Source organism: Tachyglossus aculeatus, chromosome 12 (assembly GCF_015852505.1).
Source record: "Tachyglossus aculeatus isolate mTacAcu1 chromosome 12, mTacAcu1.pri, whole genome shotgun sequence".
In the NCBI taxonomy this organism is placed as follows: Eukaryota; Metazoa; Chordata; class Mammalia; order Monotremata; family Tachyglossidae; genus Tachyglossus; species Tachyglossus aculeatus.
Window position 1 is genome coordinate 44,010,477 of NC_052077.1, and position 16,218 is coordinate 44,026,694.

At 49.3% G+C, this 16,218-nt stretch overlaps 1 protein-coding gene across 2 annotated transcripts in view; it reads right to left on the reverse strand.

Moving 5' to 3' along the window:
* Window positions 1-4,302: 4,302 nt before the first annotated feature.
* Window positions 4,303-16,218, reverse strand: part of UFSP2 (UFM1 specific peptidase 2) — a 32,925-nt gene continuing 21,009 nt past the window's right edge. For both annotated transcript variants that reach the window (XM_038755367.1, XM_038755366.1), the window contains exons 9-12: window positions 13,721-13,845; window positions 10,026-10,102; window positions 7,980-8,104; window positions 4,303-4,464 (exon numbers count right to left, since the gene is read on the reverse strand). In XM_038755367.1, the coding sequence (XP_038611295.1) occupies window positions 4,378-4,464; window positions 7,980-8,104; window positions 10,026-10,102; window positions 13,721-13,845 (414 nt within the window). In that variant the 3' untranslated portion in view covers window positions 4,303-4,377. The remainder of the gene's footprint in view (window positions 4,465-7,979; window positions 8,105-10,025; window positions 10,103-13,720; window positions 13,846-16,218) is intronic.

The window sequence follows — 16,218 nt, forward strand, 5'->3', positions numbered from 1 at the left end:
AACATATACAGCCAATACGCAACAGTGGGCTCACAGTCTAAAAGGGGGAGACAGAGAACAAAGCCAAACCTACTAACAAAATAAAATCAATAGAATAGATATGGACAAGTAAAATAAATAAATAGAGTAATAAATATGTACAAATATATATACATATATACAGGTGCTGTGGGGAAGGGAAGGACTTAGAAGCGACTTGCTTTAGGTTGCACAGCAGAGAAGCGGTGGAGCTGGGATTAGAACCCAGGTCTTTCTGGCTCCCAGCTCTTTAGAGGCAGCGTGATGTACCGGAGAGAGCACAGGCCTGGGAATCAGGTCACGGGTTCTAATCCCAGCTCCACCACTTGCCCGCTGTGGGTCTTTGGGCAAGTCCCTCTACCTCTCTGGGCCTCAGTGACCTCCTCTGTAAAATGGGGATTTTTTTTTAATGCTATTTAAGTGCTTAGTATGTGTCAAGCACTGTTCTGAGCACTGGGGTAGATACAAGGTATTCAGGTTGTCCCTTGTGGGGCTCACAGTCTTCATCCCCATTTTACAGATGAGGTAACTGAGGCACAGAGAAGTTGAGTGACTTGCCCAAAGTCACACAGCTGACAAGTAGCGGAGCTGGGATTAGAACCCACGACCTCTGGCTCCCAAGGCCATGCTCTTTCCACTAAGCCACACTGGGAGCCCCGCGTGGGACCTGAACTGTATCCAAGCCAATTTTTCAGTGCTTAGAACAGTGCTCAGTGCTTGGCACAAAGCGCTTAAAAAATACTATTATTATTATTATCCATTAGGCCGCTTTGCTTCTCCCGCCTGGGCAGCTGCGGGTTCCCAGGTAATGGCTCTGCCAACTCCTTGGTGTCACACAGTAAGCGCTCAATAAATACGGTTGATGATGATGATGATATGTTTGTACATATTTATTACTCTATTTTACTTGTACATATCTATTCTATTTATTTTATTTTGTTAGCATGTTCGGTTTTGTTCTCTGTCTCCCCCTTTTAGACTGTGAGCCCACTGTTGGGTAGGGACTGTCTCTAGATGTTGCCAATTTGGACTTCCCAAGCGCTTAGTACAGTGCTCTGCACACAGTAAGCGCTCAATAAATACGATCGATGATGATGATGACACCAAGAGAAGCAGCGTGGCTCAGTGGAAAGAGCCCGGGCTTCGGAGTCAGAGGTCACGGGTTCAAATCCCAGCTCTGCTAATTGTCAGCTGACTTTGGTGGGCAAGTCACTTCACTTCTCTGGGCCTCAGTTCCCTCATCTGGAAAATGGGGATGAAGCCTGTGAGCCCCCTGTGGGACAACCTGATTGCCTTGAGAAGCAGCGTGGCTCAGTGGAAAGAGCCCGGGCTTTGGAGTCAGAGGTCATGGGTTCGAATGCCGACTCCGCCACATGTCTGCTGTGTGATCTTAGGCAAGTCACTTTACTTCTCTGGGCCTCAGTTACCCCATCTGTAAAATGGGGATTAAGACTGTGAGCCCCAAGTGGGACAATCTGATCACCCTGTATCCTCCCCAGCGCTTAGAACAGTGCTTTGCACATAGTAAGCGCTTAATAAATGCCATTATTATTATTATTATTATTATTATTGTAACCTCCCCAGTGCTTTGCACATAGTAAGCGCTTAATAAATGCCATCATTATTATTATTATTAGCTGGGTCCTGCAGCCCAGGACTGACCCCCATTCCCTGCCCACCATTGAAGCTGTTCTCCTCAAATTTCTGCCACTCCTGCCGTAATCCGCCGGGAACCGAATCGGGAAGAACCGGGCACGTCCCCTGACTCTGTGATCCGATTGCAGCCCGCGGAACCAGGACGGGCAGATGGCGGAAGACCTGGCGTGGGCAGGTGGGTTTCTGGCGTGCGGCACGTTTCTCGCAGCCGTCGGAGAAGTGCCGTGGGTGAAGCTGGGGGAGCTGACCGGGTCCTCTCCCGACGGTGCCTCCCACGACTCGGGACTGGGCAAGAAGCGAGCCTGTGGAGCCGGGAAGAGCCGGAGCGGGAAGAGGCAGTGTTGGGATGGTAGGTGGCCCGTGGGCCCGAAGGGGAAAATCGCTGTGGTCGCAGAGAGAGGGCCCTCGGTGGCGTCAACCCCAACTTCCTATTGCTGCTGAAATACTAAACCCTCTCCGTCTGGCTGCGGAAGCAAGCCTTTACCAATTCTGATTTTTCAGTAGTAGTCTACACACCCATTGATCTAGATGAATATATCAATTAATCAATCATATTTATTGAGCGCTTACTCTGTGCAGAGCACTGGACTATGGGAAGTCCAAGTTGGCAACATCTAGAGACGGTCCCTACCCAACAGTGGGCTCACAGTCTGAAAGGGGGAGGCAGAGAACAAAACCAAACATACTAATAAAATAAATAGAATAGATATGTACAAGTACAATTAATAGAGTAATAAATATATACAAACATATATACAGGTGCTGTGGGGAAGGGAAGGAGGTAAGATGGGGGGATGGAGAGGGGGAGAGGAAGGAAGGGGCTGAGTGTGGGAAGGCCTCCTGGAGGAGGTGAGCTCTCAGTAGGGCTTTGAACGGAGGAAGAGAGCTAGCTTGGTGGATGGGCAGAGGGAGGGCATGTGTATATATGTGTATATATATACATGTATACATGTTTGTACCTATTTATTACTCTATTTTATTTGTACATATTTATTTTATTTTGTTAATATGTTTTGTTTTGTTCTCTGTCTCCCCCTTCTAGACTGTGAGCCCACTGTTGGGTAAGGACCGTCTCGATATGTTGCCAACTTTTACTTCCCAAGCGCTTAGTACAGTGCTCTGCACACAGTAAGCATTCAATAAATACGACTGAGTGAATGAATGAATGAAAAATGTTAAAATGCACTTGAGAGAGACTGTGTTTGTGAGAGAGAGGGAGGGAGGGTTGGCAGTCTTTAGGTGCTGGAGGTGAGGAAAGGTTTTTGTCAATTTGATCACCTACCTTGTTGAAGATGATGATGATGGCATTTACTAAGCGCTTACTATGTGCAAAGCACTGTTCTAAGCGCTGGGGAGGTTGCAAGGTGATCAGGTTGTCCCACAGGGGGCTCACAGTCTTCATCCCCATTTTACAGATGAGGTAACTGAGGCCCAGAGAAGTGACTTGCCCAAAGTCACACAGCTAACAATTGGCGGAGCTGGGATTTGAACCCACGACCTCTGACTCCCAAGCCCGGGCTCTTTCCACTGAGCCACGCTGCTTGTTCAGAGCAGCGCTTGGGAGAGCCCAACACAACAGAGTCAGTAGACTCATTCCCTCCCCCTTTTAGACTGTGAGCCCACTGTTGGGTAGGGACTGTCTCTATATGTTGCCAACTTGGACTTCCCAAGCGCTTAGTCCAGTGCTCTGCACACAGTAAGCGCTCAATAAATACGATTGATTGATAAGGAGCTTCCAGACTTCGGGCCCCCAACTTTCAGACTGGGCCGCAGTATGGTTTGCTTCCTCTCCCCCTCGCCCCCATCTCCCTCATCTTACCTCCTTCCCTTCCCCACAGCACCTGTATATATGTATATATGTTTGTACATATTTATTACTCTATTTATTTATTTTACTTGTACATATCTATTCTATTTATTTTATTTTGTTAGTATGTTTGGTTTTGTTCTGTCTCCCCCTTTTAGACTGTGAGCCCACTGTTGGGTAGGGACCGTCTCTATATGTTGCCAATTTGTACTTCCCAAGCGCTTAGTACAGTGCTCTGCACATAGTAAGCGCTCAATAAATACGATTGATGATGATGTTGGGGAAAATGCCTGGGGAGGGAACGAGTTTGCCGGAAGAGCAGGCATTGATTGTGGGTCTTTGTCTCCACACAGATCTTGGGTGTTGGAACTTATCTGGCCGTATCTGCCTCAAGGAAGTTCTTGGAAGATCGGAGCCGTCGCCCACAAGGAATTTCTTGGAAGATCGGAGCCGTGGCCCAGGGAGATCCCTAACTGACCCAGCACGTAACCTCATCAGCTCCTTCAAGGAAGGAAGAGGAAGAACTGTTCATTTTCTTCTCCTTGGTGAAGCGAACGGTTCAGAAGGCACGAATGTGCGTTCGGAGCGGAGAGAGGCGAGGCGTGGATGGGTCGGGCACCGTCTGAGTGTCCGGGATCTTTCTTCCAACCAGCGAGGGGCTGAATGTCGCCGCAAACGGTCGGAACCAGCGAGCCCGTTCGGGAGACACGTTGGCATCCGATTTACAGGGTGGGAAGGTTGTGTACAACTTTTGACCATTCCCCGCCCCACCTGGCTCCAAGAAAATACGAAGAGAGGCCTGGAAACTACTGAAGAGAAGGTAGAGTGTGAAATAAAGCTCCATCTTTATTAAAGATGATTTTGTATACGTTACAAGGATGGCCCTGCCTTCTCCTTCAAATGACCTCGGGCCGCTGGGGAAGGCAGAGATTATAGTAAGCGTCCTGGTTCCAGAACTCGGGGCCCTTCCAGCCACACCAGCCCTGCGCAAGGGGGAAAAGGCCGTGAGTGGTCGAGAGGGCGTTCAGTGCTCCGAGAACGAGCTAGCCCTTTCCTTCCGTCTAGTACAGAGCCCAGGCCTGGGAGCGAGAAGCCCCGGCTTTGAATCCCAGCTCCGCCACTGGCCTGCTGGTTGATCTTGGGCAGAAGCAGCGTGGCTCGGTGGCAAGACCTTGGGCAAGTCACCTAATTCCTTAATTTAGAGAAGCAGCGTGGCTCGGTGGAAAGAGCCCGGGCTTTGGAGTCAGAGGTCATGGGTTCAAATCCAGGCTCTGCCAATTATCAGCTATGTGACTTTGGGCAAGTCGCTTCACTTCTCTGGGCCTCAGTTACCCCATCTGGAAATTGGGGATTAAGACTGTGAGCCTTTGTAGCCTCCCCAGCGCTTAGAACAGTGCTTTGCACAGAGTAAGCACTTACGTTGCCAACTTGTACTTCCCAAGCGCTTAGTACAGTGCCCTGCACACAGTAAGTGCTCAATAAATATGATTGAATGAATGAATAATAAATACCATTATTGGAGAAGGAGCGTGGCTCTGTGGAAAGAGCACGGGCTTTGGAGTCAGAGTCCAAGGTCAGGGGTTCAAATCCCAGCTCCACCAATTGTCAGCTGTGTGACTTTGGGCAAGTCACTTCTCTGGGACTCAGTGACCTCATCTGTAAAATGGGGATTAAGACTGTGAGCCCCCCGTGGGGCAACCTGATCACCTTGTAATCTGCCCAGTACTTAGAACAGTGCTTTGCACATAGTAAGTGCTTAATAAATGCCATCATTATTATTACTAAGTCATTTATCCTGTCTGGGCTTCAGTTTCCTTTTTTTTTTAAATGGCATTTATTAAGCGCTTACTATGTGCAAAGCACTGTTCTAAGCACTGGGGAGGTTACAAGGTGATCAGGTTGTCCCACGGGGGGCTCACAGTCTTCATCCCCATTTTACAGATGAGGAAACTGAGGCACAGAGAAGTGAAGTGACTTGCCCAGAGTCACACAGCTGACAATTGGAAGAGCGGGGATTTGAACCCATGACCTCTGACTCCAAAGCCCGGGCTCTTTTCCATTGAGCCACACTGCTTCTCTGTAAAATGGGGATGAGATGGACTGTGAGACCTGGGTGGGACAGGGACTGCCTGATCTAACCCAGCAACGCGGCGGGCGGAGGCGACGGCGGCGCTTCGTCCCCCTCCTTCCCTTTCCCCTCCTTATTTTCTTAGAGGCCTTCCCAGACTGAGCCCCCTTTTTCCTCTCCTCCTCCCCACCCCCCCACAACTTACCTCCTTCCCCTCCCCACAGCACCTGTATAAATGTTTGTACAGATTTATTACTCTATTTTACTTGTCCATATTTACTATTCTATTTTGTTAATGATGTGGATCTAGCTTTAATTCTATTTGTTGTGATGACTTGACACCTGTCCACATGTTTTGTTTTGTCTGTCTCCCCCCCCCTCCTAGACTGTGAGCCCATTGTCATCGCCAACTTGCCAACGTTGCCAACTTGTACTTCCCAAGCGCTTAGTACAGTGCTCTGCACGCAGTAAGCACTCGGTAAATGCGACTGAATGATTAGACAAGAGCTAATAATAATGGCATTTATTAATTGCTTACTATGTGCAAAGCACAGTTCTAAGCCCTGGGGGGGGTTACAGGGTGATCAGGTTGTCCCACGGGGGGCTCCCAGTCTTCACCCCCATTTTACAGATGAGGTAACTAAGGCCCAGAGAAGTTAAAGTGACTTGGCCAAAGTCTCACAGCTGACAATTGGCGGAGGCAGGATTTGAACCCGTGACCTCTGAGTCCAAAGTCCATGCTCTTTTCCACTGAGCCATGCTGCTTCTCATAAAAGATGCAAGCTCTTGGCATTAGTGAGTAAGGCACAATGTGGGCACAAGCTCTGCCCCCAGCCTGTGCCCTTTCTGGGACTTGGCAGCTCGGCTCAGTTGGCCCCAGTCCCTGTGCCTCCAGAGGCAAGATTATATAAATGCTATAATTATAATTCTATTTATTCTGATGCTATTGACGCCTGTCTACTTGTTTTATTGTCCATCTCCCCCTTCTAGACTGTGAGACCGTTGGTGGGTAGGGACTGTCTCTATCTGTTGCCAAATTGTACTTTCCAAGCGCTTAGTACAGTGCTCTGCACACAATAAGCGCTCAATAAATACGACTGAATGAATTACAGAGGGGACCATGTGCGCAGAGCATTCATTCATTCAGTCAATCGTATTTATTGAGCGCTTACTGCGTGCAGAGCACTGGACTAAGCGCTTGGGAAGTCCAAGTTGGCAACATCTAGAGACGGTCCCTACCCAACAGCGGGCTCACAGTCTAGAAGGGGGAGACCGACAACAAAACAAAACATATTAACTAAATAGAATAAATATGTACAAGTAAAATAGAGTAATAAATACATACAAACATATATGCAGGTGCTGTGGGGAGGGGAAGGAGGTAATAATAATAATAATGGCATTTATTAAGCACTTGCTATGTTCTAAGCGCTGGGAAGGTTACCAGGTGATCAGGTTGTCCCACGGGGGGCTCACAGTCTTAATCCCCATTTCCCAGATGAGGTAACTGAGGCCCAGAGAAGTGAAGTGACTTGTCCAAGGTCACACAGCTGACAATTGGTGGAGAGGGGATTCGAACCCAAGACCTGTGACTCCAAAGCCCGGGCTCTTTCCACTGAGCCACGCTGCTTCTCTTATTTGGTAAGCGCCTACTTTGCGCCAGGCACTGTACTAAGCACTGGGGTGGATACAAGCAACTTGGGTTGGACCCGAGTCCCTGTCCCTGGTGGGGCTCACAGTCTCAACCCCCAGTTTACAGATGAGGAACTGAGGCACAGAGAAGTGAAGTGATTTGCCCAAGGTTTTCCCCCCCGCCTTACCTCCTTCCCCTCCCCACAGCACCTGTATATATGTTTGTACGTATTTATTACTCTATTTTATTTGGACATATTTATTCTATTTATTTTATTTTGTTAATATGTTTTGTTGTCCCCTTCTAGACCGTGAGCCCGCTGTTGGGTAGGGACCGCCTCTGTATGTTGCCAACGTGTACTTCCCAGCGCTCTGCGCACAGTAAGCGCTCAATCATCATCATCAATCGTATTTATTGAGCGCTTCCTATGTGCAGAGCACTGTACTAAGCGCTTGGGAAGTACAAATTGGCAACATCTAGAGACAGTCCCTACCCAACAGTGGGCTCACAGTCTAAAATCGCTCAATACGATTGAATGATTGATTCTGAATCCCAGGCCTCTGTTCTATCCACTACACTAAGTAGGAGGGAGAACACGGGATTAATCCCCCTTTTACAGTGGAGGAAACTGAGGCACAGAGAAGGTAAGCAACTTGCCCAAGGCCCCCCCAGCAGGTAAGTGACGGAGCTGGGATGAGAAGGCAGGCCACCGGACTTCCAGGCTCTTCCCACTAATCCCACTGCTTCCTGCCCAGTCGCCCCGCTCCCCGGGGCCCCCCGCCCCGGTTCACGCCAACCTTTTCGACGACGGCTGACAGATCCTCCGCTCCTGGGTAGTGCGGGTCTAGAACGAGAAACCTGATCTGCCCGGTGGTCTCATTCCACGCCACGCCGAGGATCGTGTGAGCCAGAACCCCTCCGCCTGCGGTGACGACGATGACGATGATGGTATATGTTAAGCGCTTACTATGTGCCAGGCACTGTACTGAGCACTGAGGCACTGGACTAAGGGATGTGGGGAAGCGGCGGCCGCGGGCCAGAGGTAAAAAAAACACAAACAGTCCCGCTCCCCACCCTCCCGCTCTCTTTACGCAGCCTGTCGGCGTGACCGGCGCAAGAGGGACGGGCCGCCAGGAGAGTCCAATAAATTCCCCCAGTCATCCGGCGGAGGAACCAGAGATGACCACACCATCCTCCATCCCCCCAGGTGACGTCCAATAAATTCCCCCAGTCATCCGGCGGAGGAACCAGAGATGACCACCCCCTCCACCATCCCCCCAGATGACCAGGAGGAACCCCATATGGGTGTCAGCTATTTCACTCCTGTGCCTCCCACAGGTCCTATTCTATTTATTTTATTTTGTTAGGATGTTTGGTTTTGTTCTCCGTCTCCCCCTTTTAGACTGTAAGCCCTCTGGTGGGTAGGGACTGTCTCTAGATGTTGCCAATTTGTACTTCCCAAGCGCTTAGTCCAGTGCTCTGCACATAGCAAGCGCTCAATAAATACGATTGATGATGATGATGATGAAGCTGCACGGCCTAGGGGATAGGACACAGGCCCGGGAGTTGGAGGACCTGGGTTCTAATCCGGCTCTGCCAGCTGGGTGACTTGGGGCAAGACACTTAACTTCTCTGTGCCTCAATTGCCTCCTCTGTAAAATGGGGATTAAAACCGTACAGGGGACAACCGGATTACCTTGTATCTACCCCAGCGCCTAGAACAGTGCCTGGCACATAGTAAGTGCTTAACAAATACAATTCTTTAAAAAAATCTCAAATCCAGACGGGGCTGTTTGACTCCCTCCCCTGCCCTTGGCAGCCTGGTCAGTTTGTACTTCCCAAGCTCCTAGTCCAGTGCTCTGCACACAGTAAGCGCTCAATAAATACGATTGATGATGATGATGGTCAGTCTAGGGGGTGGGGCGCAAATGCCACAGCTCCCCTGGGCTGGATTAACTCCCCTGACGGCTCAGAGAGCTCCACGCCCTCAGGTCCCAAGCCCTCCTGCCTGCAGGCCTCCTCTGCCACTCTGGTGACCCCACCATCATTTTTTAACGGTATTTGTTGGGCACTTACTCTATGGAAGGCGGGGTTGTAAGAGAATTGGGTTGGACACAGTCCAAGGCCCACATGGGATGTATAGTCTTAACATTTTCCAGATGCGGTAACTGAGGCACAGACTTGTCCACACAGTAGGCAAGGGATGGGGCCAGGATCAGAACCCAGGTCCTTCTGACTCCAAACTGTCTCTGGCCTTCTTCTTCTCCCACTGCCCTGGCCCTATCCTCTTCGGCCTAACCCTCCTGCTGGACCAACCCTGGCTCCATCCCTCCCCGCTTATCTCCTTTTTTCCCACCCTGGGGGAGAGCTCTTTGGGCAAATCCTCTCAATCAATCAATCAATCGTATTTATTGAGCGCTTACTGTGTGCAGAGCACTGGGCTAAGCGCTTGGGAAGTACAAGCTGGCAACATACGGAGACAGTCCCTACCCAACAGTGGGCTCACGGTCTAGAAGGGGGAGACAGAAAACAAAACCAAACGTACTAACAAAATAAAATAGAATAGATAGGTACAGGTAAAATAAATAAATAAATAGGGTAATAAATATGTACAAACATATATACAGGTGCTGTGGGGAAGGGAAGGAGGGAAGATGCAGGGGATGGAGAGGGGGACGAGGGGGAGAGGCTCAGTCCGGGAAGGCCTCCTGGAGGAGGTGAGCTCTCAGTAGGGCCTTGAAGGGACTCTCAAGAAGAGTCCCTGGCTAATTTCCCTCCGGAAGCCACCGTGTTGCGGCGTTTCGGGCACCACCCGTCCCTCTTCCCACCCCCCGCCTCCTCACCGATCATCACAGGGCTCCCTTGGCTCTGGAAATGGTGAGCGAGGTCTCTTCCTTTAGCCGCCAGCTCGGAACCACGGCTGCGGGACGCAACGGCCTGGCCTCAGGCTGGGGCCCGCCTGAACCCGCGGGCTCCAGCTGAGCTGGCATTGGCAAGGGGAGGGTCCCGCCTCCAGCAGCCAGGTGCCACAGCCCCCCTCCACCCTGAAAAGCAGTTGCAGCCCCCCGGGAGTAACGGGGAACAAGTTCCGGCAGCGCCAGGGACACCGGTGCCACAGCACGGAGCTCCGCTTGTGGGGGAATCTGTGCTTTGCACAGAGTAAGCGCTTAACAAATGCCATTATTATTATTATTATTATCTCCCAAAACGGGGACACTTGGCCTGGACCACCCTGGGGGGTTGGGTACAGCCAGGTGTGGGCACAATTAGGCCCAGGAGTCCAACCAGGCTTGCCAAAGGACGTGGGTCCTAATCCCAGCTCTGCCACTTGTCTGCTGTGTGACTTGGGGCAAGCCACTTAACTTCTCTGTCCCTCAGTTCCCTCATCTGTAAAATGGGGATTGAGACGGTGAGCCCCGTGCGGGACAACCTGATAACCTCGTATCTACCCCAGCGCTTAACATCATCATCATCATCAATCGTATTTATTGAGCGCTTACTGTGTGCAGAGCACTGTACTAAGTGCTTGGGAAGTCCAAGTTGGCAACATATAGAGACAGTCCCTACCCAACAGTGGGCTCACAGTCTAGAAGGGGGAGACAGAGAACAAAACCAAACATACTAACAAAATAAAATAAAATAAAATAAAATAAAAATAAAATAAAAATAAAATAAAATAAAAATAAAATAAAATAAAAATAAAAAAATAAAATAAAATGCCATTATTATTATTATAAGGTGGCAAGACCGAAGCAGCCTGGCCCTGCCTGTTATGTGGGTCTCTGAGAGAAGCTCATTTACTCTCCCCGCCCCAATCCCATCCTAAACTCAGATGTGGATGGAGATTTCAGCCGCCGAGACCCCAGCCCCTCTGCCGCCCAGCACAATGGCTGAAGTTTGGGCAGGAAAATTATTTGGGAAGGTACCCTCAATGGGTACCTTCTTTTAGACTGTGAGCCCACTGTGGGGTCGGGACCGTCTCTATATGTTGCCAACTTGTACTTCCCAAGCGCTTAGTACAGTGCCCTGCACGCAGTAAGCGCTCAATAAATACGATTGATGAATGGGTGACTTTTCACTAACTCGAGCCTCAGGCTGCAACGGCTCGAACAGAGCCCGATATTCCGCTTAGCTGAGCTCGCCCCATTTATCCCCGCTAACGAGCACGTGATCCGTTCCCAGGGTGGGGTGCAGGAATCAGCCAAACCCCTCTCCAGCCCCAAGTGGGTCAGAAGCCGTTATTTAAGGGCTAGACAAAACAACCGGCAAGAGTGTCTCTGTCACTATGGTGATCAAGGACAATCCGGCGCCAAAGAATGGCAATCCAGCCGGATTCTGGTTAAACAGCTGCAAAGCGCGTACATTCTCTCATGCTCTCTCATCCCCATCACCTCTGCCCTCTCTCTCTGTCTCTCTTCATCATCATCATCATCAATCGTATTTATTGAGCGCTTACAATGTGCAGAGCACTGTACTAAGCGCTTGGGAAGGACAAATTGGCAACATTTCTTTGTCTCTCTCTCGTTCTTGCTCTCACAGGAGGGGACGAGCAGGTTTGGGAGTCAGGAGTCCCGGGGCTCTGGCCCCGGCTCGGCCACCAGCCCAGTGGGTGACCTCGTAGGGACCGCCTCATTTTACGGCTGGGGCGGTGGGGACCTCGAGAGGTTGAGTTGAACAATCAATCGTATTTATTGAGCGCTTACTATGTGCAGAGCACTGTACTAAGCGCTTAGTACAATACGATTGATTGAACAAGTAGCTGGGCTACCAAGTGACCTCCCGGCCACTGGCCCACAGGGTGACCTCACAGGGACCTCCCCATTTTCCAGCTGGGGAGGTGGGGGCCCAGAGAGGTCACCCAGTAATAATAATAATAATGGCATTTATTAATCGCTTACTATGTGCAAGGCACTGTTCTAAGTGCTGGGGAGGTTACAAGGTGATCAGGTTGTCCCCCGGGGGGCTCCCAGTCTTCATCCCCATTTTACAGATGAGGTAACTGAGGCCCAGAGATTCATTCATTCATCATCATCATCATCATCAATCGTATTTATTGAGCGCTTACTGTATGCAGAGCACTGTACTAAGCGCTTGGGAAGTACAAGTTGGACTTGTACTTGTTGGATTCATTCACTCAATTGTATTTATTGAGCGCCTACTGTGTGCGCAGCACTGTACTAAGCGCTTGGGAAGTACAAGTCGGGATGTCAACAAGTACAAGAGGCGTTAAGTGACTTGCCCTAGGCCACACAGCCGACAGTTGGCGGAGCCGGGATCTGAACCCACGACCTCTGACTCCCAAGCCCGGGCTCTCTCCACTGAGCCACACTGCTTCTCAGTACGCCAGAGGCAGAGCTGAACGTGTAGCTCCCTAGGCTGTAAGCTCGCTGTGGGCAGGGAATGTGTCTGTTATATTCCTCCAAGTGCTCAGTACAGTGCTGTGCACGCCGTAAGCACTCAATCAATCGTATTTATTGAGCGCTTACTATGTGCAGAGCACTGTACTAAGCGCTTGGGAAGTACAAATTGGCATCACATAGAGACAGTCCCTACCCAACAGTGGGCTCACAGTCTAAAAGGGGGAGAGCACTCGATACCAATCAATCTGCGCATCAGACAGAAACTCCTCACCCTGGGCTTCAAGGCTGTCCATCCATCCCCTCGCCCCCTCCTACCTCACCTCCCTTCTGTCCTTCTGCAGCCCAGCCCGCACCCTCCGCTCCTCCACCGCTAATCTCCTCACCGTTAGGCCTCGTTCTCGCCCGTCCCGCCATCGACCCCCGGCCCACGTCCTCCCCCGGGCCTGGAATGCCCCCAATCCCTCTGCCCATCCGCCAAGCTCGCTCTCTTCCTCCCTTCAAGGCCCTACTGAGAGCTCACCTCCTCCAGGAAGCCTTCCCACACTCAGCCCCTTCCTTCCTCTCCCCCTCGTCCCCCTCTCCATCCCCCCCATCTTACCTCCTTCCCTTCCCCACAGCACCTGTATAGATGGATATATGTTTGTACATATTTATTACTCTATTTATTTTACTTGTACCTATCTATTCTATTTATTTTATTTTGTCAGTATGTTTGGTTTTGTTCTCTGTCTCCCCCTTTTAGACTGCGAGCCCACTGGTGGGTAGGGACTGTCTCTAGATGTTGCCAACTTGTACTTCCCAAGCGCTTAGTACAGTGCTCTGCACATAGTAAGCGCTCAATAAATACGATTGATGATGATGATGATGATAAATACAACTGACCTTCCGGCCAGCAGCCCGCTGGGTGACCTCCCAGAGACGTCCCCATTTTCCAGGTGGGGAGGCAGGGGCCCAGAGAGGTCACCCCTCAGACGGGAGGCCGAGCTGAACGACTAGCCGGGCTCTCGACTGACCTCTCAACGCGCCTATCCCACCATGGAAGAGTGCTCTGCACACAGTAAGCGCTCAATAAATACGATTGATGATGATGATGGAACGCTTCTGCTATTCGGCCTCCCGTTTTTTTCCCCCCAGGCGAGCCAGGGAAATGATGGGTGGGTGGGTGGGCCCACTCTCACCTGACAAAGAGGATTTTGGACGTGACTCCCAGCCACTGGTCCAGTACCAGCTGCACTTCTATGGAGCCAATCCACTGCCGGGACCCCACGAACACGGCTGGCTTGTCCCCCGCATCCACAAGCGCCTGTGGCACACACACACAAAGAAAAACGTAACATAGTAAGCGCTTAATAAATGCCATTATTATGGTCCTGACGTTAGAATCTGATAGACACGACACATTTTGAAACGCCGTAGATTTAAATAAAAATAGCTTTTTGTTGTATTTGAGTAATTAACTCTGACTTTTTCCCTAAATGATGTCATTTTATACGGCATTTTCATGAAGGAAATTTTGAGTTCTACAAGGTGCATTGATTTTTCATTTGATGTAGAAATATAGCTCCTTCAGGGTTCAAAGAAACACGGCTTTTGGTGACATTCTGACTCGGCAAGTCTAATGGGTAGGACCTCTGCGTGACTGTCAGTCCATTTTACGTTGTGAATCTGGAAAGATGATCCCTTTGAGCCCTGTCTCTGTTGGTATCCTGGTATCAAAAAAAATTGAAGCATCCTTCCCTTTTGTAGTAAACTGGTCTGCCTTCTGCTATTTCCCTTTTAGACTGTGAGCCCACTGTTGGGTAGGGACTGTCTCTATATGTTGCCAACTTGTACTTCCCAAGCGCTTAGTACAGTGCTCTGCACACAGTAAGCGCTCAATAAATACGATTGATTGATTGATTGATTGATTATTATTATTATTATTAAAAATGACCCTTACAGTACCACTTTTTCCCCGAGTGAGAGACCACCCTATCGGATAAGGGATGTGCCTGTTTATTGTTCTATTGTACTCTCCCAAGGGCTTAGTACGGTGCTCTGCACACAAGCAGGGCGGCTTGGTGGGAAGAGCCCGGGCTCGGGAGTCAGAGGTCATGGGTTCTAATCCCGGCTCCGCCACTTGGCAGCTGTGTGACTTTGGGCCAGTCACTTCACTTCTCTGGGCCTCAGTTCCCTCATCTGGAAAATGGGGAGTCAGACTGTGAGCCCCTCATGGGACAACCTGATCGCCTTGTATGTACCCCAGCGCTTAGCACATAGTAAATGCTTAAATACCAACATTATTGTTATTATTATTAAGTTCCTCCACTAGACTGCCCTCTCCGTGGGCAGGGAATGTCTCCTTTTATTGTTGTACTGTACTTTCCCAAGCACTTAGAACAGTGCTCTGCACACGGTAAGCGCTTAATAAATATGACTGAATGAACGAATGAACATGCACTCAATAAATACCATCAACTGACTGACAGAATTTGTACTTTTCAAGTGGGGTCTCTGGTGTCTCTCGAGATTCTATTTCCTCCCACCAAAGCTAAGGCCAGGGTCCAAATGCACGTGGCTTTAGTACATGCTTAACAAATACCAACATTATTATTATTATTAAGTTCCTCCACTAGACTGCCCTCTCCGTGGGCAGGGAATGTCTCCGTTTACTGTTGTACTGTACTTTCCCAAGCACTTAGAACAGTGCTCTGCACACAGTAAGCGCTTAATAAATATGACTGAATGAATGAATGAACATGCACTCAATAAATACGATCGACTAACATAATTGTACTTTTCAAGTGGGGTCTCAAGTGTCTCTCGAGATTCTATTTCTTCCCACCAAAGGCCAGGGTCCAAATGCACATGGTTTTAGTAAATGCTTAACAAATACCAACATTATTATTATTATTAAGTTCCTCCACTAGACTGCCCTCTCCGTGGGCAGGGAATGTCTCCGTTTATTGTTGTACTGTGCTTTCCCAAGCACTTAGAACAGTGCTCTGCACACGGTAAGCGCTTAATAAATATGATTGAATGAATGAATGAACATGCACTCAATAAATACCATAAACTGACTGACATAATTTGTACTTTTCAAGTGGGGTCTCTGGTGTCTCTCGAGATTTTATTTCCTCCCACCAAAGCTAAGGCCAGGGTCCAAATGCACGTGGCTTTAGTAAATGCTGAACAAATACCAACATTATTATTATTATTAAGTTCCTCCACTAGACTGCCCTCACTGTGGGCAGGGAATGTCTCCGTTTATTGTTGTACTGTACCTTCCCAAGCACTTAGAACAGTGCTCTGCACACAGTAAGCACTTAATAAATATGATTGAATGAACGAATGAACATGCACTCAATAAATACCATCAACTGACTGACATAATTTGTACTTTTCAAGTGGGGTCTCTGGTGTCTCTCGAGATCCTATTTCCTCCCACCAAAGCTAAGGCCAGGGTCCAAATGCACGTGGCTTTAGTAAATGCTTAACAAATACCAACATTATTATTATTATTAAGTTCCTCCACTAGACTGCCCTCTCCGTGGGCAGGGAATGTCTCCGTTTATTGTTGTACTGTGCTTTCCCAAGCACTTAGAACAGTGCTCTGCACACGGTAAGCGCTTAATAAATATGATTGAATGAATGAATGAACACGCACTCAATAAATACCATCAACTGACTGACAGAA